At 33.3% G+C, this 25,612-nt stretch overlaps 1 protein-coding gene across 1 annotated transcript in view; it reads right to left on the bottom strand.

Annotated features, from left to right (window-relative positions):
• The window catches only part of STXBP5L (syntaxin binding protein 5L), a 425,975-nt gene that overhangs the window by 166,276 nt on the left and 234,087 nt on the right, over nt 1–25,612 (bottom strand). The window contains exons 8-10 of the mRNA XM_044382469.2: nt 22,907–22,990; nt 17,762–17,885; nt 804–882 (exon numbers count right to left, since the gene is read on the bottom strand). Of these exons, the coding sequence (XP_044238404.1) occupies nt 804–882; nt 17,762–17,885; nt 22,907–22,990 (287 nt within the window). The remainder of the gene's footprint in view (nt 1–803; nt 883–17,761; nt 17,886–22,906; nt 22,991–25,612) is intronic.

Genomic DNA, 25,612 nt, shown 5'->3' on the forward strand with positions numbered 1-25,612 from the left:
CATATATGATAGTTTATATATATAAACTAACTCATTAAAAATGGCCATAATTTTATACTATTAACTCTTTCAAAGAGCAGGTGTGAACAAACATTAAATGCATCTGTAATACTAAGAATACATTCCAGTGTGAACATTTAAGATATAAAGTAGAATTATCCAATTTAAAGTAAAATTAAGGTTTAGGCAAGATTTGTAATTATGGTATTTCTGGATGAGAATATTGCCACTAATAATTATTGTAAGTAAAAAGAACATTCTTGATTTATAGGATAAGGCTGCTAATATATACATGATAAAATTTTATTATATATTATTCAATTTAATTTTCTATATTGTAAAATTTAGTACTATTTTATTATGCTAATATATGTAACTATTTATCTTTCCAACTAACTATAATCTTTCCACGTTCAGAACGTAAAATCCTAAAGTACAGAGACTTAGTTATGTATTTAATTCTCTCATGTGTAAAACCAATAGGTATGCTTCTGCTTAATAATACTAAATGATTGCTACTTGTAATGTGCATGGCCCAAAAATCTGACATTGTTAAAATTATTTTATATAATACTCATCTATTCATAGAAAGTTAAAATAATTAGCAAATGCTATTATAAAATTCATAATAATATCAGGTACTCCTATTAAATAAGAAAGTTGTTATCAATGAAGAGGATTTAGCCAATTAATATATAATTATATGAAACTTTAAATAATACATAATTATTAAAGGTTATTTGCCATTCTTGTCTCTGTTTCTTATATATTTTCCCATATCACCCAAAGTAAAAAATGCATACCTGTTTCTACAGGTCTTGTATTCTACTTTAAGAATTGGTTTACAAGATTCAGATTTTCTTCCTTCTCTTTGACTTTTCCCTAAAGAAAGAAAAAGGATTTTGTTAAATCATATTTAAATTCTACACATCCATGACAATTTCAAAAGTCTGACTAAAGAATATAAAGAAAAAAAATACGGTAATTGTGTTTTTCATAATAGGATAAATACAATTCTATGCATCCTAACATATTTGTTGAATTTGTAAACAATTCGTTGAATCCTAATAATTGACTGCTATATAAGCAATAAAGTTATTTGTAAACTTATCATATCTATATTGTTTTACATTCTCCATGTATAAATCTGGTCTCATATAAAGTTTTTTTAATTATTTAAGTTTTAAGATTACTTTAGAATTAAAAACACATACACATACATACTTATCTGCATAATGAAATACATAATTCTGAAAATCCATATGAGGCCCATTATAGATTTTACCTATAATACAAGCAAAGCCCTTTTGCATGCAGAAAGATTTGTCATTTTGATGAACTATCAAAATCATTGCATTGACACCAAAATCACTTAACAGAAAGCCCATTAGACAATGAACACAGACGGTATATTTCAATGATATACTATATTTGCATAAAAAATAGTTTCCTGTAGGGAAAGTTTTATGTTGTTTAGACTCCATGGATTTTGAAAAATGATCAAAAAGAGTAGGAAATGGAAGTAAAGCTACTTCTGCATATAACATCTTTCTGGTTGTGATTTTGCTTATAATTCTATGTCTCATTTTGATAAAATTGACATGTTTTGAGATATGTTTGTTTCTTTTTTATTTTAATAAGTACCCTTATTTATTCTTGTATTGCCACAACTGTTTATAGACACAGATATCTATTATGTAGATAGACGTTTATGTGCATTTAAGTTTAAATTTACAGGATAGCTTCAGAATGGCACAGTCATAATCCAAATAGGATGTCAAAATAATTTTATTTAATTTGTTTAAAGGGCAAGGTGTCAGCATATAACATACCTTATCTGCTCCATGGCATGCTTTCTGAATTTGCTTTCTCTTTCTTTTACCCTATGTCAACTAAAGAAGCAATCAATAATAAAATATTGGTCATAATCATTCACATTGTAAAAAAAGAATTAAAAGTATCTTTATTATATATAAAAAGGAATTACTGACATTATATGTAGATCATGATGCCTTACAAAGGAGAACTTTGGCTCAGGGACTCACACTGAGCAGTGGTCTTAGGGGTAAGAAACAGCTGGTTAGTGATTCCTGGTTTGAGTAACATGTGGGAACAGAGCGAACTGAAGAAAATAACACAGCAAGGAAAGAGACCCATTCTCCTCAGTTGATATCTTTTTCATCCATTGCTTCTCTAATAATTGCCAAGCCATTAATCAAATCAAGACAGTATATTTGCTGTTGTTTATATATATATATATGTGTGTGTCTGTGTAACCAATTACAATTTTTCAATCGATACACAGTATTATGCACTGATTTCAGTAAAAAGGAATAATATATAAATTAAAGATTTACTTCAATTTCCAACTCCCATAATTAATTTTTGGCTGAAGATTTTCAACTTTGATTATGTTCATTGCCTTTCAGTAATTGAAATATGTTTATATGTGGTATTGTACAAATGTGTTATAAAAATTGCCTTTATTGCTACTCTTTATGTTCAAAGTACTATACTAAATGGCATGGTAAAAAGAAATAACTGACCACCAGGAAACTTAAAATTTACTAGTTTAAGCAGAGCATATATAAAACTGACAATATGAGGTACCATAAACAAGTGATAGACTTGAAGTGTTGAGTATAGTAGGAGTACATGAAGTAGGAGTGAAGAATATTATGGTTTCACTCTATGATAGAAAAATGTACAGATTTTTGCAGATGGCTTTCTAGAAGCTAGATTAAGCATTAAAAGATAGAACTTGGTAGTTTGGTCCAAGATGGTGACATAGGAAGACCCTGAACTCACCCCCTCCATAGACACACCAAATCTACACCTACTAATTGAGCAATTCCTCCTGAAGAAGAACTGAGAGCCAGTTGAACAGCTTCTGCACAACAAAAGACAGAGACCACAAAGAGAACAGCACAAGAGAGGGGACACAATAACAAAGGGAATCTCTAACCCCAGCACTGTGAACTACAGTGGGGAGGGACAGGACTAAGGGACCATGAGCAGACTCATCTGTCCTGGGGTGTAGAAAAAAGTCACAGTTTAAAAGGGTGACTAGAATATAACGGAATCATCAAATGGGAGAGGGACTGGAAGTCTCTTAAGGCTGGCGGGACTGGCAAGCACCACTGTTTATGATCTCCTGTCCATCCTGAAAATGAAGATAGGAGTAGGGTCCAGGTGCCATAGCTGGCCTCCCACTTCACCAAGCCTTGGACCCCTAGCCCTTGCCAGGCCTTGATGGCCTGGGCCAAAGAAAAAAAGCCACAGTTTAAAAGAGCAACTACCATATAAAAGGTCAACCCCTAGAACTTCACCAAATGTCAAGGGAGCTTCAGAAACTTTCTCCAGGCTGGCAAGCACCATGATTTACTTTCCCCTCTATACCTTGATAGCATGAACAAGAGCCAGAATCCAGGCACATTAGCTAACCTACCACCTCAATATCCCTGGGCCCCTAGCTCACACCAGCCCCAGCCATCCCAATAAGACAGCCCCAGTGCAGTGCACACTGGAACACTCCTGGTCAGTGCTCACAAGAGCTCAAGCCCATTTGCCAAAGTGACACATGTGCAAAGTACTCCAGAACACTCTATGCCCACATAATGTTGACTCCAGACAATTTACCAGGTACCCCTTGCATGGAGCACTCCAGAAACCCCTGGCCCATGCCCACTTAAGCTCCAGTTTCTCCACCAGGGCTTCCTCTGCATGGAGCACACTGGAAACCCCTAGCTTACACTCTGCCTCAGTTCCAGCCTCCCCACCAGGGTTCCCCTATGTGAATCACTCTGGAACACCCCAACTTGCACCAACTTCAGCTTTCGCCATCCTGCCAGAGCACCCTATGCATGGAGAGCCCTAGAACGCACCCACCCTCTGCCCCGCCCAGCACCCACTTCAAGTTTACTATCCTACTTGGGTATTCTCTGTGTGAAGAGCCCCAGGACATCCCAGCTTGTACCCAATTTAGCTTCAGCCATCCTTCCAGGGTGCACTCTGTGTAGAGTCCCAGGATTCCAGCCCCCAACACAGCTTACACCCACTTCAGTTGTCCTGACAGGGCACTCTCTGTGTGGAGAGCCCTGGGACCACCCTGGTCCACACCCATTTCAGTTTCAGCCATACCACCAGAGAGTTCCCAGCACTAAGTGCCCCAGGACCCATAGTACACAACAGCCACAGCCCCAGCCAGTCAACTGAAGTCACCAGGCACATACAGTCTACACAAGGGATGACAATACACAAGATCATTCCTTCAAATTTAGAAGTAGCTGTTCCACCTAACTCACAGAAACAAAGGAAGTCAAGTAAAATGAAGATACAGAAGAATATGTTCCAAATGAAAGAAAAAGACAAAGCCTCAGAAAAAGAACTAAATGAAACAAGATAAGCAACCTACCTGATAGATTCAAAAGTAATGGTCATAAAGATGCTCAATGGACTGGAGAGAAGAGTAGATGAACTCAGTGAGAAATTTAACATGAGATTAAATATATAAAAAAAATCATTAGAGTTGAAGAATACCATAACTGAAATGGAAAATCCACTAGAGGGAATCAACAGTAGATTAGAAGGTGCAGAAGTGATCTGAAAGGGTAATGGAAAGCACCCAACCTGAACAGCAAAAAAGAAAAAAATAATTGTAAAAAATGAGAATAGGTTAAGGAATTCCTTGCACAACATCAAGCAAACAAACATTCTCATTATAGGCATCTATAGGAGAAGAGAGAGAATGGGCATAAAACTTATTTTAAAAAAATAACACCTGAAAACTTTAATAACCTGGGGAAGGAAACAGACATCCAGGCTTAGGAAACAGAGTTCCAAATAAGATTAATCTAAGGAGGTCTGCATCATGACACATAATAATTAAAATGTACAAGATTAAAGATAAAGAGAAAGACCTATATGTGAGACAGGAAACCATCAAAATCCTAGATGAGAACACAGGCAGCAACATCTTTGGCTTTGACTATAGCAACTTCTTACTAGACATGTCTCCAGAGGCAAGGAAAACAAAAGCAAAAATGAACTGTTGGGGCTTCATCAAGATAAAAAGATTCTGCACAGTGAAGGAAACAATCAACAAAACTAAAAGACAACCTGTGGAATGGGAGAAGATATTTGTAAATGATATATCTGATAAAGGATTAGTATCCAAAATCTATAAAGATTATCAAACTCAACACCCAAAAAACAAATAACCCAGTTAAGAAATGGGCAGAAGACATGAATAGACATTTTCCAAAGAAGACATACAGATGGCTAACAGACACATGAAAAGATGCTCAACATCACTTATCAGGGAAATGCAAATCAAAACCACAGTGAGATACCACCTCACACATGTCAGAATGGCTAAAATTAACAACACGGGAAACAACAGATGTTGGCAAGGATCCAGAGATAGGAGAATCCTCTTACACTGTTGGTGGTAATACAAACTGGTGCAGCTACTGTGGAAAACAGTACGGAGGTTCCTCAAAAAGTTAAAAATAGAACTACCCTATGACCCTATGACCTATTAGGTATTCACCCAAAGGACACAAAAATAGTGATTCAAAGGGACACATGCATCCTGATGTTTATAGCAGAATTATCAACAATAGCCAAATTATGGAAAGAGCCCAAGTACCCATTGACTAATGAATGGATAAAGAAATTTTTGTGTGTGTGTATACACATAATGGAATATTACTCAGCCATCACAAAAAATGAAATCTTGCCATTTGCAATGACTTGGATAGAACTAGAATGTATTATGCTAAGCAAAAGTAGTGAGAGAAAAACAAATAACATATGATTTCACTCATGTGTAATTTAAGAAACAAAACAGATGAACAAAGGGAAAAAGGCGGGGGGGGGAAGCAAACCATAAGAGACTCTTAACTATAGAAAACGAACTGAAGGTTGATGGAGGGAGGTGGTGAAGGGTGGGCTAAATGGGTGATGGGTATTACAGAGGGCACTTGTGATGAACACTGTTATATGTAAGTGATGAATAATTAAATTCTACACCTGAAACCAATTTTACCATATATGTTAATAAACTAGAATTTAAATAAAAAATTGAAATAAAAAAAGGGAAAAAGATTAAAGGTAGAATTTTAAAAGCAGCAAGAGAGAGGCAACCAGTTAGTTATGTACAAAGGAAGCCCCATAAAGCTATCAAGTGATTTACAGCAGAAACTTTGCAGGTCAGAATAAAGTGGCATGATATATGCAAAGTGCTGAAAAGAAAAAACCACAACCAAGAATACTCTATCCAGCAAAGTTATCATTCAGAATTGAAGGAGAAATAAAGAATTTCCCAAAGAAAAGTTAAAGGACCATGACCACTAAAATGACGTTGCAGTAAATGTTAAAGGAACTTCTTTAAGTGGAAAAGAAAAGGCCATAACTAGGAGAAAATCACAAAAGGAAAAAAATGTCATGAGTAAAAGGAAACATACAGTAAAGGTAATAGAGCAATCACTTATATAGCTAGTTTGAAGGTTAAAAGAAAAAAGTATTACAGTTAATTATATCTAAGAAATTAGATAAGGGTTGCACAAGATGTAATTATGATAAGATATACATAAGGGAGATATAAAATAAAGTTCTTTAAGAATAATAAAGTTCTTTTAGGGAGAAATAAAATACTTTTAGAATGTATTCACACTTAAGTGACCATCAAATTAATATATACTTCTATATACTTAGAATGTTATATATGAAACTCACAAACCAAAAACCTATAATACATACACAAGAAATAAAGAGAAAGAAAACCAATCATAACACTAAAGAAAGATATCGATTACAAAGGAGCAAGAAAAAAAGAAAGGTACAGAGAACTACAAAACCACCAGAAAACAATTGACAAAATGGCAACAGTACCTACCCATCAATAATTACTTTAAATGTAAATGGTCTAATGCCCTCATCAAAAGACACAGGGTGGTGGAATAAATAAAAATACGAGATCAACCCATCTACATGCTGCTTACAAAAGACTCACTTCAGACCTAAAGACACATACAGACTTAAAGTGAAAGGATGGAAAAAGATGAGGAAATGAAAGTAAAAAAAACAAAAAAACAAAAAACGGGGGTAACAATAATATCAATCAAAATTGGCTTTTTTTCTTTAAAAAGATTTTATTTAATTATTTGACAGAGAAAGAGAGAGTATAGCAGGGGGACCAGCAGGCAGAGGGAGAGGGAGAAGTAGGCTTGCCAAGCAGGAGCCCGATGTGGGGCTTAATCACAAGATCCTGGGATCATGACCTAAGCTGAAGGCAGACGTTTAACCGACTGAGCCACCCAGGCACCCCAAACAAAATAGACTTTAAAACAAAAACTATAACAAGAGACAAAGAAGGGGACTATGCAATGATAAAGGGGTTAATACAATAAGTGGATATAACAATTGTAAATATCTATGCAGCCAACACTGGAGCACCCAGATACATAAAACAAAAATATTTACAGATGTAAAGGGAGAAATGGACAGTAATACAATAATAGTAGAGGTCTATAACACACCACTTACATCAATGGATAGATTAGGCAGAAAATCAACAAGGAAATGGTGTCTTTGAATGGCTTAACAGAAATAGGCAGCATATTCCATCCCAAAACAATAGAATGCACATTCTGTTCAAGTGTACATGAAACAGTCTCCAAGATAGAGCACATGTTAGGCCACAAGACAAGTCTCAATAAATTTAAGATTACTGCTATATCAAACATCCTTTTTGACAACAACAATATAAAGCCACAAGACAATCACAGGAAGAAAAAATGGAAAAACCCAAACACAAGGAGGCTACCAACATTCTACTAACAACCATTGGGTCAATGAAGAAATCAAATAGAAAAATCAAAGAATACGTGGGGGCACCAGGGTGGCTCAGTTGGTTAAGCGTCAGACTCTTGATTTTGGCTCAGGTCATGATCTCAGGATTATGAGATGGGCCCTCACACTGGGCTTTGTCCTGGGTATGGAGCCTGCTGGGAATTCTCAGTCTTTCCCTCCCTCTGCCCCAACCCCCCACTCATGCTTGTACTCTCTCTAAAAAAAAAAAAAAAAAAAAAAAAGTGGAGAGGAATAAAAATGAAAACATAATGGTCCAAGTCTTTGATGCAGTGAAAACAGTTCTAAGCAGGAAATTTAGAGCAGTACAGGCCTACCTCAAGAAACAAAAATAGTCTCCAATAAACAATCCAATCCTATACCTAAAAAGACTAGAAAATAAGAACAAAGCCCAAAGTTAGTAAAAGGAAGAGAATAATAAAGATAACAGCAGAAATAAATAAAACTAAAAAATCAACAGAAAAATCAATGAAACAAAAATTGTTTCTTTGAAAGGATAAACAAAATTGATAAACCTTTAGTCAGACTCAACAAAACGAAAAAAAGGTAGATCCAAATAAATAAAATCAGAAATTAAAGAGGAAAAATAACAGCTGAAACTGAAGAAATACAGAGGATTATAAGAAACTACCACAAAAATTATATGTCAATAAAGTAGACAACTTTGAAAAAATGAATAAATTCCTAGGAACACAGAAACTTACAAAACTGAATCAGAAAGAAATAGAAAATCTGAACAGATCAACTACTAGTACTGAAATTCAACAAACGCAATCGAAAAACTTCCAACAAACAAAAGTCCACATCCAGATTGAGTCACAGGTGAATTCTACCAAACATTTGAAGAAGAGTTAATATCTATTCTCCTCAAACTATTCCAAAAGATAGAAGAAAAAGGAAAGCTTCTAAATACATTCTATGAGGTCAGCCACATCCTGACAACAAAAAGACAAAGACACTACAAAAAAGAAAACTATAAGGCAAGATCCCTGATGAACACAGATGCAAAACTCCTCAACAAAATATTAGCAAACTGCATTCAACAATATTTTAAAAGGATCACTCACCATAATCAAGTGGAATTTATTTCAGGGATGCAAGGATGGTTCAATATTTGCAAATCACTCAATGTGATATCACATTAACAAAATGAAGGATAAAAATGATATGATCATCTCAATAGATGCACAAAAAGTATTTGATAAATTTCAACATCCATTCATGATGAAAACTCTTAACAAAATGAGCTTAGAGGGAATATACCTTAGAGGGAGTATACCTTTAATATACATTAAAAATCAATATATAACAAAACTCACAGGTGACATCATACTCAATGGTGAAGAACTCAGAGCTTTTCCTCTAAGATCAGGAACAAGACAAGGCCGTCCACGCTTGCCAGTTTTTAACATAGTACTGGAAGTCCTGGCTGCAGCAATCAGACAAGAAGAAATAAAGGAATCCAAACTGGGAAAGGAACTATCACTATTTGCAGATGCCATGACAGAAAATCCCAAGCCTCCATCAAAAAATTATTAGAAGTAATAAATGAATTCAGTAATGTTGCAGGGCACAAAATATAGAAATATCTGTTGCATTTCTATACACAAATAATGAAGTAGCAGAAAAACAAATAAATAAATAAAAATAATTCGTCTTACAATTGGATTGGAAAGTATGAAATACCTAGGGATAAATGTAACCAAGGAAGTGAAAGTCCTGTACTCTGACAACTATAAAACATGATGAAAAAAATTGAAGATGACACCAACAAATGTAAAGATATTCCATGCTCATGGATTGAAAGAATATCATTAAAATGTCCATACTACCCAAACCAATTGACAAATTCCATATGATCCCTAGCAAAATACCAACAGCATTTTTCACAAAACTAAAACAATCCTAAAATTTGTATCAAATCACAAAAGACCCTGAATTGCCAAAGCAATCTTGAGAAAGAAGAACAAAGCTGGATGTATCACAATTCCAGATTTTAAGATTTACTACAAATCTGTAGTAATCAAAACAGGCCGGTACTGGCACAAAAGGAGACACACAGTCCAATCGAACAGAATAGAATGCCCAGAAATAAACCCATGCTTATATGGTCTATTAATCTATGACAAAGGAGGCTAGGATATCCAATGGAAGAAAGACAGTCTCCAGAAATGATGTTAGGAAAACTGAACAGCTGCAACAAAAGAATAAAACTATACCATTTTCTTATACCATAAACAAAATAAACTCAAAATGGATTAAAGTCCTAAATGTGAGACAAAACTCCTAGAAGAAAATATAGGCAGTAGTCTGATACTGGCTTTACCAACATTTTTCTAGGTATGTCTCCTTAGGTAAGAGAAACAAAAGCAAAAATAAATTATTGGGACCACACCAAAATAAAAGACTTCTGTACATTGAAGGAAACCACCAACAAAATGACAGGGCAACTTACTGAATGGGAGAAGATATTTGTAAATGATATATCTGACAAGGGTTAAATCCAAGGAATTTATACAACTCAACTCCAAAAAAAACCCCAATCTGATTGAAAAATGGGCAGAGGAGTTGAATAGACCTTTTTCCAAAGAAGACATACAGATAGCCAACATCACTGATCATCAGAGAAATGCATATCAAAACCACAATAAGGTGTAACCTTACACCTGTCAGAATGGCTAGAATAAAAAAGATAAGAAATAACAATAATGTGGAGGGAAAGAGACCCTAGTGCACTGTTAGTGGGAATGTAAATTGATTCAGTCACCATGGAAAACAGTATGGAGGTTTCTCAAAGAATCAAAAATAGAAATACCATATAATCCAGTAGTCCCACTACTTGGTATTTACCTAAAGAAAATAAAAACACTAATTCAAGAAGATATATGCACCCCTATGTTTATTGCAGCATTATTTACAATAGCCAAAAAAATGGAAGTGTCTCATCCATAGATGAATGGATAAAGAAGATTTTGTGCATACATACACACAATGGAATATTGCCCAACTGTAAAAAAAAATCTCCTGTCATTTGTGGCAATGTGGACGGAACTAGACAGTATTATACTGAGTGAAATAAGTCACAGAAAGGCAAATACCATATGATTTCACTTACATATAGAATCTAAAAAACAAAATAAATGAACAAACACAAACAAACCCAGATTGAAATACAGAAAACTGATGGTAACCACAGGCGAGGTGGGTGGGGGATGGGTGAAATAGATTTTTAAAAAAAAGCTTAAGAGGTACAAACTTCCAGTTATAAAATAAATATGTTATGAAGATGAAAAGTATAACATAGGGAATATAGTCAATAATATTGTAATAACTTTGTGTGGTGATGGATGGTAACTTCACTTATTGTGGTAAGCACAGCATAACATATAGGGTTGTTGAATCTTTATGCTATACACCTGAAACTAATAAAATACTGTATGTTAATTATACTTCAATTAAAAAAAAGTTACATGTGAATTTTCTATGACACAGACGGTAAGCACCCCAAATCCTGTGTTGTTCAAGGGTCATCTGTATAATGAACTGCTACAACTCCATAATAATTTTAAAAAACCCAATTTATAAATGGGCAAAGTAACTGAATCAATGTTTCTCCAAAGAATATTAGAAATGAAAATAAGCACATGAACCGATAAATATTCAATATCTTTATTAATTAGGGAAATGCCAATCAAAACCACAATGAGATATTACTGTGTATCTACTAGGATGGCTATAATAAAAGATAGGTATTAACAAATGTTGATAAAGATGTGGAGAAGTTGGAAACCTAATATTGCTGGTGAGTATGTAAAAGCCTGAGGACTCTGGAATACAATTCTGCAGTTCCTTAAAAAAATGTTAAATATGAGTTGTCATACGATCCAGTAATTCCATTCTTGGATATATCAGAGAGAAACGAAAATATGTGCTGGCACAAAAGTTGTACGTAAACATTCACAGAATTATTCAGAATAGTGAAATGATGGGAACAACCCAAATGTCCATCAAGTGATGAATAAAGAAAAGTGATATATCTACGCAATAGAATATTATTCACCAATTAATAGAAATACTTAGACTTGCTATGACATGAATGAACCTCGAAAACATTATGCTAAGTGAAAGAAGCCAGTCATGGAAGACCACATTTAGTATGAGTTTATTTATATGAAATGTCCAGAGCAGTCAAATCTACAGAGACAGAAGACCAGTGGTTGCCTAACGCTAGAGGAGTAGGGATAGGATGACTATTAATGAGTATGGCGGTTCTTTTGGGGATGAAAAAATATTTTAAAATTAGATTGTGCTGATGGTTGCATAACTCTGAATATACTAAAACCCTGAATTGTACACTTTAGTGAATTGAGAATTATATTTCAACAAATTTGTATTTTTTAAATAGAAGTTTAAGTTCTTTGAAGCATAGCATAAAACTGCAGACAAGGGTACCTATGTGGCTCAGTCAGTTAAGTGTCTGACTACAGCTTAGGTCATGATCTCAGGGTCCTGGGATGGAACCCCATGTCAGGCTCAATGCTCAGTGGGGAGTCAGCTTCTCCTTCTCCCTCTGCCCCTCCCCCCGCTCGTGCTCATTCTCTTTCTTTCACATAAATAAATATCTTTTTAAAAAATACAAATTCTATCTTTACCATTTATCTCTCAGCATTTCTAGTTTAACAATGTTTCTTGGATCATTAAGTTTACTGTGTTTTTATGGTTGTTAGCACAATGACATATTAAAAAATAAATTTATTTCATTTCAGTAAGTATTTATTTCAGCAAGAATTGTTTAGGGCATCTAACCTTCCAAACTGCCTGTAACTGACCAGTACTCCTTGTTCAAATATTTTTTCCTCTTTTCATGTTTATTTTTGCTACACAATAAGCTTGTCTAATTTTTCAAACCTGTTATTTTTCTTGGGAACAAACTGAATTTTTAATTAATATGTGGGGAGCTAACATCTTCATAATATTGAATCTACCCATGCATACATAGGGTATTTTTTTCATTATTCAGTCTTCTTCATGTCCTTTAGCAGAAATAACACCTCACTGTTATTTTAAGGTTTACTTCCAGGTATTTTTGTGGATGCTATTTTTTTAATGGTTTTATCCACCCATCGTATTTTGTTTTGTATACAGAGTTCTCATGTTATACTTCATAGTATTCCTAATTAGTTTTTATTTTTTAGCTGTGCAATTACATTATCAAAAAAGTGATTATAATTTTGAACTCTCTAAACTTCTAAATATCATATTTCTTTTTCAAGTCTAAATACATTAGATAATATTTTCAGGAAAATGTTAAATAACAGTGATAATTATTGACATCTCTGTCCTGTTTCTGAGCAACAATGTCACTATTAAGTATTAGATGGGATTTGGTTTAAGATCATGTGTGTAGATTGCATGTGTGTGTGTGTATGTGTGTGTTACCTGAGGGCATTATAATTGAAAAATAAGTATTTGAAACCATTAAAATTTACTGTGAAAGAAAAATAATGTCTGTAGTACTAGTGAAAATCAGCTACAACAAGGGCAATGTCACCACGGTGCTAATCTCAAGTGAAATAGGTACTAAAGTAAACTCGTCTGTGACCACCCTCTTTTCCAACTACTGTTCAATAATCTGAGTTTCAGACAAAGCCTACTTTTGTAGTATAGAAAATACTGATTTGTAGAAAAATAATGAATCTAGATATGGTTTCCCAGTTTAAGAGATACATGGCTAGGGAGGAATGGGGTAACAAAAGTATATTCTATAGTATATACAACATAATATCCATAATATGCATTATACACTTCCATTTATTAGATATATGAAGAAGTGAGTCATTCTTATGAACAGAGGCTGACTTCAAGGGGAAGCAGATTTTGGTATGAAGCAGATTTTGGTATCATCAAACAAAGATTTAAAGCAGCGATTATAACTAACCTCAATGTGGAAAGGGAAAGGAGAAGAAGGAAGGGAAGGGAAGAGAAGGGAAGGGAGGGGAGGGGAGGGAAAGGGAAGGACTCATAACGACTGAAGAGAGGAAATCTCAGCAGAAAAATAGAAAACATAAAAAGGTAGCAAGTGGAATAAATATCTGAAATAAAAATAACTTAAGGGTTTAATAGCTGAATGAAAATTACAGAGGAAAAGAGCAGTTAAACTGATGATAGATCAATGGGAATTATCCAATTTGAAATTCAGAGAAAAAAATGATTAACAACAACAAAAAAAGAGAGGCTCAGAAACTTGTGAAACAATACCAAAAATTCTACCAGACAGGTAACTGGTGTCCCAGAAAGAGAGGTAGAGAGAGGCTGGAGCAGAAAAACATATTTGAAAAAATAAAAGCCTAAAATTTTCCTTAATGTTATGAAAGATATAAATTTCTAAATGTAAGAAGCTCTGTAGCTCAGTAGAACCCTGAACAGAATGAACTTGAAGAAAACAAATGGCATATCATAGCCAAATTGTTGGAAATAAAAGTTACAAAAATTTTGAAAGTAGCCAGGGGAAAATGACACATTATACACAGGGGAACCAAAAGTCAAACACCACACATTTCTCACTCAGAAACTATGTAAATCAGAAAACAGTGGAATATATTAAAAGTGGGCAGCACCTTAAAAACAACATACACACAAACTGTGAACCCAGAAATGTACATCTAGCAAAAATGTCCCTCGAGAATAAAACCAAAAAAGAGGAATTTTTAGATAAAGGAAAGCTTAAGTGAAATACTAGATGATGTTTCTGTATCTTCAAGGACAAATGAAGTTATAAAAATTCATAAATATAAAATTATAAGAGAAATTATAAATAAGAGAAAGTACAAAAGAATATATTCCTTCTAATTAAAAAAAACACTTAAGACTACTTAAAGCAAAACTTATAACAATATATTTAGAAGTAATACATATAACTATTGCAAAAGTAAATAAAAGTAAATAAATATATATGATTGTGAGGCTTCTACATTTTTTTTGGTGAACTGCTAGAATGTTAACTCTAATAGACTGTGAAAAGTTAGGAAAAGTATACTGTAATCCCTAAGGTAACTGACAAAAAAAAAAAAGTCTGAAGATAAAATGCCTACATGTAAATTAAAATGGAATCCTAATAAAAACTTTCAAATAATCCAGAAGGCAAAAAAGGGGAGAAAAAGGGAACAGGAACAAAAAAAAAGATTGGACCAACAGAAAACAAATAGTAACTTGGTATACTTAAATCCAATTCCATTTTAATTACATTTAATATTAATAGGCTGAACACTCCTACTAAATGTTCTAAAACTGAATAAAAAAGACCTGACTATATGCTTTCTATGGAAAACCTAATGGATGCCTAACAATTAAGCCTCAAAAATACATGAAACAAAAAGGACAGAAATAAAGTGAACAGTAGATAATTCTATAATTGTTAGGAAATTTTAATACCACTCTCAGAAATTGATAACACTCGTCAAATATCAGTAAAATCAGAGGATCTGATTAATGCTATCAACCACCTTGACCTACTTGATTTATAAAGTATATAAAGCAGAAATGAACAAAATTACAGGGAAAAATCATAATAATAGATATTTTTAACTTACCTCTCTCAAACTTGAAAAATCAAACAATAAAAACTAAGGAAAGATTTACAGTACAAAGAAAACACAATTTCAAGTTTGACCATTGTGTAACAGGAAATGTACATTCTTCTCAAGCATGCTTGGAACTTCATGGTAATTGTGTATGTCTAATGTAAAGCAAATCACAGTAAATTTTGTAGAACTAATATCATGTCACATTCTCTGACTACAATTAATTTAAAAATCTATAATAAAACATTTTTAGAAATTAGAAAACAAATGTCTAACTACAGGTCAAAGGAAAATTATAATAGAAATTAGAAAATACCTCAGACAGAATAATGAAAATTATATATTTTTAATAAGATCAATATCAAAATTTACAGGATACAGCTCAAGTACTACTTAGAGAAATTTTTATTTTCTAAAATAAAAATAGCTGAAATGAAATGTAACAGAATGAACCTGAAGAATATGTCAAAATCACTGATATTTGCTTCAAATCAGGGTAAGGCAGCAGGAATTTAATCTGCTCTATATATTAGAGACACAGATGCTGATGTTTTCAACAACCTGTGAACAGAATTTCATCTCTTTCAACAGGAAAACAGAATTACAGTTGACCCTTGAACAGCACAGGTTTGAACTATGTGGGTCCACTTGTACATAGCTTTTTTTTTTTAAGTTTTTATTCAAATTCTAGTTAGTTAACATACAGTGTAATATTAGTTTCAGGTGTACAAGCTACTCTGGAAGGCAATATGGAATTTCCTCGAAAAATTAAAAATAGAACTACCCTACAATCCAGCAGTTACGTTACTAGGTATTTAGCCAAAGAATACAAAAATACTAATTCAAAGGAATAGATTTTTTTAAATAAATACAGTATAGTACAGTAAATGTATTTTTTTCTTCCTATTACTTTTGTAATAATATTTTCTTTTTTCTAGCTTACTTAATTGTAAGAATACAGTATATGATACACATAACATATGAAATACGTGTTAATTGACTGTGTTTATCAGTAAGGCTTCTAATCAACAGTAGGCTGTTAGTAGATAAGTTCTGGAGGAGTCAAAAGTTATTTCAACTGCATGAGGATCAATGCCCCATCCCCCATATTGTTCAAAGGTCAACTGTATAGAAAACAACCCTAACTGATAAATATGGATATGGTGAAACATATGAAAGGATCAAATATCCAATCAAGCCAAAAAGAACTTGTACAGAAGTTGAGTGTTGAGAAGAATAGAAGTAGAAAATTTATGCATAAATCATATTATACACATACAAATAAAAGGCATAAGGAATGGGAGTAGGGGGTGGGAAGACGAAGTAAACTCATCATAGAAACAAATAATTCTACCTGAGTGGGACGTATAGCAAACACCTATCCAAGGTTTCCATAATGGCAATCTTTAAATGAAGCATCTCAAACTAAGTGCATAAAAGCAAAGTAATCTCTAAAGCTGTTAGGTTAAGTGCTGTAATAATTTAATCATTTAAAGGTGGAGCATGCAACAAAAAAGGGCATGGTACAAAAAAGGGCAGACCAACACAAGATGAAATAATTTCATCTTGTGATTTATGGGTCACCAATTATAAAAAACAGAATACTAAGTTTTATAAATGTGATACTATAATAAATGCTGAGAAACTAGAAAATAGAATGTGTTTGATTAACTGCTAGGTTTCGACCTCACTATTCTTACAAACAACCAATGGTATAAGGAAAATATGGAATGCAGATCACCACTAATATTAGCAGAAATAATATGGTCATCAGAATAAAAGATATTCATTCATTCGAACTTTTTATTCTTTCCAGTTAGGTAGACAGGTAGAACATAAACCTTAAATACCTCCTTTTGATAAGGAAGATAATAAGAAATACAATCCACAGTAAAAACCATAGTTCTTATATTTGATGGAATCAAATGGTAGAAATGGAAATAAATGACAGAATCTAGAAAATGACAAACTATAAAACAGTATAGGAATTAGGTCTGAAAGTCAGATCTATATAATGCCTTTCTCACTACCTCCTTAACCCTGAAGACTGCTTCAGATACATCAATCATCCATTATCCAATTTTTGGTTGGAAAGGTCTCTATATAAGTATCACAAAGTAGGAAAGTGGATGAACAGGGAGAGGGGAAGTATAGAAAGTTGGGGTATAATGTGGGGATCTGAAGGAGATACAAAGAGGTATTTAGAATCAGAAGCTATATCCTATCACTTTCTTCCAAACACACTGATACCACCTTCAAGTCAAGGCGCTGTATCTCCAGAGTTTATTTCTTTTGAAAATACACCTTACCATGTGGAATTGTGGTCTGGAAAGGACGACTTGGGCTTTTCAGGTTCCATAAGGTCAAGCTACCATCTGAATGGCTGCACATGAATTGTTTGCCCTCATGATGCCAATCAATTGAATGAATAGCCTAATGAAATAGCAATTAAAAACAAGTAGAGGGGGGAAAAAGTCGATACGTTATAGCATTCTATATTCCAAAGGAAAAATATTCTGAGATAAAATTATTATAGCAACAATACTTAAGAAACATACATAATTTTTCTGACCCAGATCATACCAGCTTCGGTTTCAATCCTCTGTAGGCTTATAGAATACTACAAAAACTCATCTCCTGAGATAAAGAAAAGTTAAGTACATTTCATAATATCATTATAGCCTAGATCTTTTTGTTGTAAATTCTATGTCCTCCCTGTATCCTATATGATCCTTGGAAAATTATTTACATAGAAGTAAAAGCAAGGTTGTCAGAAGATAATTTCTGGAAAGGTAGAGGCTTACTTCCACTTAAAGTATCCAATTTAAATAATTTACATTAAGAGCTATCATCTGAGGGCTTACTATGTGCAAGACCCCTTAGCAAAGTATTTATATTAACTCTATTAATTTTATAAAGCAGGTATTTTTTTCCAATTTGCACATGGTGAAATAGGCCTACAGAAAGTGATGTACATGCTCAGGTCACACAATTCAAAGCCAAGGTCTATCTAACTACGAAACCCATATTCTCAATCACTTTACCATATTGCCCCTAACATACACTATTTAATTTAACTTGGCAATTTAGGGTTTAAGCGAGAAGGGTTCAAAATGTTTTTATAAGTTTACTCTGAAGATGTGAATTACATAAAATTTGAAAGTATTCCATTTTCATACATTGTTTTTTTTTCCCCCAGTGGTAGCACAGTGCCTCGCATAAAGTAGATACTCAGTATCTGTTGAATGAATAATTAATGTCATCACATATTTCCACACCTTGTATTCTTTCTAAATCATAAAGTTTATATGGCCTTTTAATAATGTGCTAATCACAATGAGAGAAGCTCCGGTAGGCATAAAAACTGAATAGATGTATACAACATTACCCTTTACTTAAAGGAACTTTTAAAACTGCAAGATAGGGAAGACTGAAATAATGAATATTAATAATAATTATTGATTGGAACTTCTAACATTTAGTTTTTATGTATATATACGATATACTAACCTAAGATATGTGTGTTTAAAACTATTATTTGTTTTCTAAATAATAAATATTATTAAAGTGACAGATACTTGATGGCTAGAGTAATCATTAGACATATCATAAAGGATGTAGGATATGAGCCATACCTCAAGATCAGTAAGATAAGTAAGATTTAATTAAATGAAACAGATAACATGAAACCTTGGGCTTATGCTTCTCTCACTCTGGTCTTCATTAGTAGGTAAAGACTTTTTTTTTTTTCTTTTTTGCCGGGGTTCAGCAGAGACAGAAATAAAACACTTCTGTCATCTTCTTTGCTTATTCCCACTTCTATAGGTGGCTCAAGGGAAATGACACTTCAGGCTTCTTCTGTGTGTTAACTCGATGAACCTCAGTCAATTTAAAGTTCTCTCACACTGCTTTGCTACGGATGGTGTGGGCAGAGAATCTCCAGCCCTAACCCTTCTTCCTATCTTACTGAATTTCTACCTACTAGAGAAGACAAATAGAAAAATAACAGCTATAGCACAAAAACAAAATAAGTACAATAAAAGAAGTATACTTATTCTACAAAAGAGTAAGCACATAAAACCAGCTTGTTATTAGAGTGTCAAACAGTGTATTACTGAAGAGCTGGCATTTGGATAGATATAATGGATAAGTACCCAATTCTTTTAATTTCATTATATCTTATTCCTTTCTTAAAAAAGAACTTTAAGGGTTTACTAAAAACAAACAAACAAAAAAATGAATGCAATGCAACTAATTCAAGAAGACTTTTAAAAGATAGAAAACAAAATGTGGATGATAAAACACTAGCTGGTTTGGTCAACTCAGTAGCTGTGATCGAGTTTCTCTAAAACAAAAAAGAGAAAAGAAACCCAAAAAGCTGGGTACCAGTATGAAAAAAGGAAAAAAACAGCAGCTACTCAAGGAATTGAAAGGCTATCTTCATAACAAACTCTGAGGGTTTTCTCTGTGAGAGATTATTTAGAAATATTGATGTAATAAAAAATTTCACAGCTAATATGTAAATTCATATAGTTATTTCTGAAAATTATCTGGGATTTACAAAACAAAACTTTCAATTCATCCATGGCTATTCAAGGGGCTACTCTGGTAGTTGAAATAGTTTTACAGTGGCTAAAAAGTTAATAGGATTTTGATATGCAAGAGAGGAAAGAAGGGAGTTCATCATAAAGAATTAGCTGGAGCAAAGACTTGAAGGTAGGAAATAATATGTTTAGGAGACAGTAATGTCTGAAGTGTGAGGAGTGTATAGAAGGATACATTGCGTTAAACTAAAGGGAAAAGGTAACATCAGGGCTTTGAATCGCATGTAAAGGAATAAAGACTCTGTATTGGTGATAATTGGGAGCCATTCAAAGGTTCTGAGGTAGATAATTACATGATCTATGTCTTAAAATGATAGTGAAAGATATACTGAAAAGGTAAGATATCAGAGGAAATGCAATTAGTTAAAAGGCTACCATAGTCTTTTAGGCAAAACATAACAACTTAGACTAGAACATTGAATGTGGGAATGAAAAGAGAGAAGAAATGAATGACAGACAATACAAAAACAGAATCAAGAGACTACAAAACTGATAGCATATGATATATAGAGAAGAAAGGATCAAATATGTCCCTCAGGGTTACAAACGAATAAATAATCAAAATTTAAAAACTGAAAAAGAGAACACAGAACAAGGTTTAGGTCTTTATAAATTCAGTGCCAATGAGATATTTATCTAGGCTTATACAATAGATTGTTAGATATATGGATCAAGAGATCAGGAGAAAGGTAAGGGTAAGAGATACAAGGATTTTAAATTTATTAGAATATTTGAAATGATGGGAGAAGATATAAATGTAAACTAGAGGTGAAATGAAGAGAGTGAAGACATAAAATCCTGAAGAGTATCTATAATTTAAAGGAAGGCTGGGGTGCCTGGGTGGCACAGCGGTTAAGCGTCTGCCTTCGGCTCAGGGCATGATCCCGGCGTTATGGGATTGAGCCCCACATCAGGCTCCTCCACTAGGAGCTTGCTTCTTCCTCTCCCACTCCCCCTGCTTGTGTTCCCTCTCTCGCTGGCTGTCTCTATCTCTGTCAAATAAATAAATAAAATCTTAAAAAAAAATAAAGGAAGGCTAAGGAAAGAATCAGTGATGGAGAAAGGAAGGGTGAAAAATGAGGTAGAAAGACAAAAACAAGGGAAGAAACCATTTTAGGAAGGAAAGGCTGATGTAAAGCCACAAGTTTAATGAGGTACATAAAAGACTATGAAAGGGTCACTATGTATAGTAGTCAAGAGATCATTGATGATTTATTAGAAACCACTTCATAATAGTATTAAGAATTATTTCCAAATATGAGAGGTAAAGTGCTGAGGAAAGTTTTAAAAGTTTGGCAGTAAAATAATATATATAACTATCTCCATTAAAATGATAGGATATATAGTTATGCATCAAAGTAAATAGATTATATGCATATATACATGTATATGTATAAGTCAATATTTAAAATTATTTCTAGGTATAAAGTAGGTATAGTGTAGTACTCTACTTAAACATTGCTAATGCTTATTTAAACACTTCATTGCAAAATTACTTTTGCTCACTTTTTAAGGTTAGAAGTCTTCCTTCTACAATGTTTTAGGCCAAAAAAAAAAAATACTAGCTGATTTATCATTTCCTCTAGATTTCCTTTTTTAGATGACCTACTCTTTCCAACTGGCTAAATACTCATAATATTTATACTCTTATCTAGCTAGTAGTTTTGAGAGAGGATGCAATATCTAATCTCATCTTTGTATTCTGTGTATTTAATAAAAGAAAAATCTAGCTTAGCTTCCTAGGACCTTCTTTCCTTATGATTCAAGATGCCCTAGAAGTTGATCACAAAGAACATAATTGTAAGACATTACCTGCCAGAGTATTTTTCACCAATCATGACCAAATTACCCAGTTGCTATATCATTTACCACTGAACTCTTTGTCACTATGAGAAGTATCTTGTATATACCATAAAATCTTAGTTTGCCAGAACTATTAAGAAACGAATTGGGGGTGTGTATAGTTATGAGATACCCAAAAGCGTATATCTTTAAGCAGCAAAACTTAAAAATTCAACTGCTTATGAGGGGATGGGAGGTAGCACACAAAGAAATGTGTTGTTTTTTAAAATGTTTATATCAGTGTTGTCTTAAATTCTTCTACATTCTTCTCATATAAGTGCAGGTGATACAAGATAATGATTATTGACCTGTATTTTCTTCTTCTCTCTCCCTACTCTACCATTTTTAAAATTGAATTGAGAGCTTACATAATCACTTTTATTCCCAAAACTACAAGAGGTAATTACCCTTTTTCACTTTTTGCCCCAGCCTATCTTCACATTAACTTCGTCTGAAGGGGGAAATCCTTAATGGCCTAGAATCAATCTTTGAACAACTAAAGTAAAAACCTAATCAAATTTCAACTATGTACAATAAAACACACTTTAAGATCTTACCCTTATTATTATTACTATTTACAAAATCAATCTTTATTCTGAGAAGGCAAATACTGTATGATAAGTCCTTTTGAACTGACCTCTTAAATTTTCTGCCACAGAAAAAGAATTTTCTTAGAAAGGTGTGAATAGTGTTTTTAGAGATCTTAAGGACACTGAGGCAATACATAATAATCATGTAACCTAACAGAAGGAATAGGATAGATAATAAGCATCAGTGTATATTAAGATGCCAAAAAAGGTCCAAAAATAGTCAATCAGGGCAGAATTCTCATTCAGGAGAACAATCCAGAGTTGAAACTTGGGCAAATGCCAACAGGCAATATGAGACACTGGGTCAGACCCAAACAGTTACCCAATGATAAAAGTATGGTAATGTATAAAGCTTACAAGTAGAAAACAGGCATAAAGTCAAATATCCTTTTCAGATATTTCAGTAGAAGCCACTTACCTCATCATAATAAACTCTCAGTTCAGCTCTTTTAGATTTCAAGTCCCAGAATACTACAGTACCATTTTCATAACCTATCAGCAGCTGGAAAACATAAGAATAATCATTTTTACAATTCTAACATTAATTTTAACTTGCTCCAAATAAAGTTTAATGTTAATACAATAAAGTCAAATCATACCACATAATACAATTTTATTTAGAATGCCAATTTTTCCAGAACCTGAATATAGATTTCCTACATTAAAAAAAATGGCAAATAAGCTCTACTTCAATAAATATTCACCAGTGAAATCGTCTTCATTCCCAAATTCCAAGAGAAATTGAGGGAATGTGTGTGTGTGTGTGTATGAATGTAAAAATAAATAAGAAAATTGGAAGAAAAGAAAAATGGGATAGAAAATAAAGACGAGATAAAGGATGAAATGGGATAAGTTTAATAATCAATGAATATGCAATTCAGTCCTATGCACTTAAAAAGTATGGCCACAAATTTGGCTTCTAATTTCTTTATATCAAATCCTATTTTCTCTTTGACTTATGTCAGTATTCTAAACTGGTGATTTATGAACCCTCAGAAGTTCACAAAGGTATTCTAGAATACATCATTAAAAATGGTTGATATTTATTTATAAATCAAAAAATAAGACAAAATACATGGTTTCATTTTAAAATAGAAGTATTTGAGAACAGATAATGATTAATAGATGATCATATTCAAGCCTCATTCAGTTAAATACTGCTAGCCATGCTGATGATTTTTATTAACATATAATTCCGAGTTATTATGTCTAGTTATATTTTGTTAAATTTACTCTATCGTTAAAAAAAAGAAAGGATAAAAAGAGGCCAGTGTTCAAATAATGATAATATTGCCCACAAATCTGCCTTAAGATGATTTTCTTGAAATCCATTAGTAGTATTTCTCTGATGGAAATTCTTATACAGTGCATAAAAATGTTTCAATAATTCCAAAACACTAGTAGTAAAAATAGAAATTAGAGTGGTGGTTATAAGCTACTCCTATACAGTATCCTGAGACCTAATCACTTACCTCAACATTTTATAACAGAACACAAAAAATGACAAAAAATAAATGAGCTAGTTTAAACAGGAAATTTAAAAATTTCAACTAACAGGTCATGAAATCAATGTATATTTTTGAAGCTATAACATATTTAAAGATTTTATTTTTATTATTTTTTATCTTTATTTTTTTTTAAAGATTTTATTTATTTATGTGACAGAGAGACAGCCAGCGAGAGAGGGAACACAGCAGGCGAGTGGGAGAGGAAGAAGCAGGCTCCCAGCGGAGGAGCCCAATGTGGGACTCGATCCGGAACGCCGGGACCACACCCTGAGCCGAAGGCAGACGCTTAACGACTGTGCTACCCAGGTGCCCCCTATCTTTACTTTTTAACTAAAAAATTTTTGAGTATAGTTGATCCAGAATGTTACATTAGTTTCAGGTGTACAACATAGTGATTCAACTTCTGTGCTATTCTAGATTCACCACAAGTGTAGCCACCATCTGTCACCATACAACTTTATTATAGTATCATTGACTATACTCCCTATGCTGTGCCTTTTATTCCTGGGACTTGTTCATTCCATAACTGGAAGCCTGTATCTCCCACTCCCTGTCACCCATTTTGCCCATTCCCTATCTCTCTCCCCTCTGGCAACCATCAATTTGTTCTCTGTACCTACAGATTCTGTTTTTTGTTAATTCATTTGGTTTTTTAGATTACACATATGAGTAAAATCATATTTGTCTTTCTTAATTTATTTCACTTAGCATAATACCCTATTGGTCTATCCATGCTGTCACAAAGGTAACAATCTCCTCCTTTTTTATGACTGCATAATGCTCCATTGTGTATATACACCACATCTTCCTTATGCTTTTGTCTATTGATGGACACTTAGGTTGCTTCCATAGCTTGGCTATTGTCAATAATATTGCAATAAACATAGGGATGCATATATCTTTTTGAATTAGTGTTTTTGTTTTCTTTACGTAAATACCCAGTGGTGGAATTATTGAATCATATGGTATATCTATTTTTAATTTTCAAAGGCAACCTACTGAATGGGAGAAGATATTTGAAAATGATATATCTGATAAGGGGCTAATATCCAAAATATATAAAGAACTTATACAACTCAACACCAAAAAACAATCTGATTAATGGGCGCTGGGTGGCTTAGTTGGTTAAGTGTCTGCCTTTGGCTCAGGTCATGATCTTAGGGTCCTGGGATAGAGCCCTGCGTCAGGCTCCCTGCTCAGCGGGGAGTCTGCTTCTCCCTCTCTCTTTGCCCCTCCCCCCTGCTCATGCTCTCTCTCTCAATAAATAAAACCTTTTTAAAAAAGGACAATAATCTGATTAAAAATGGGCAGAGGACCTAAATAGACATTTTCCCAAAAAAGACATACAGGTGGCCAACAGGATAAGATACTCAACATCACTAATCATCAGGGAAATGCAAATCAAAACCACAATGAAATACCACCTTACACCTGTCAGAATGGTTAAAATTTAAAAAAAAAGTTTTCACTATTAAATCACATACAATATATTAAAAAATTAATTTGACAAAAACATTGAGCTTCTTTACATTCTAAAGTAAATGGCATGACTTGCTAAATTCAAAAAGTCAAAATTAAGTGTAAACTTTAAAAATATTTGCTAAAATAAAATTTAT

This window comes from Ursus arctos, unplaced genomic scaffold, assembly GCF_023065955.2.
Source record: "Ursus arctos isolate Adak ecotype North America unplaced genomic scaffold, UrsArc2.0 scaffold_4, whole genome shotgun sequence".
NCBI classification, from domain to species: Eukaryota; Metazoa; Chordata; class Mammalia; order Carnivora; family Ursidae; genus Ursus; species Ursus arctos.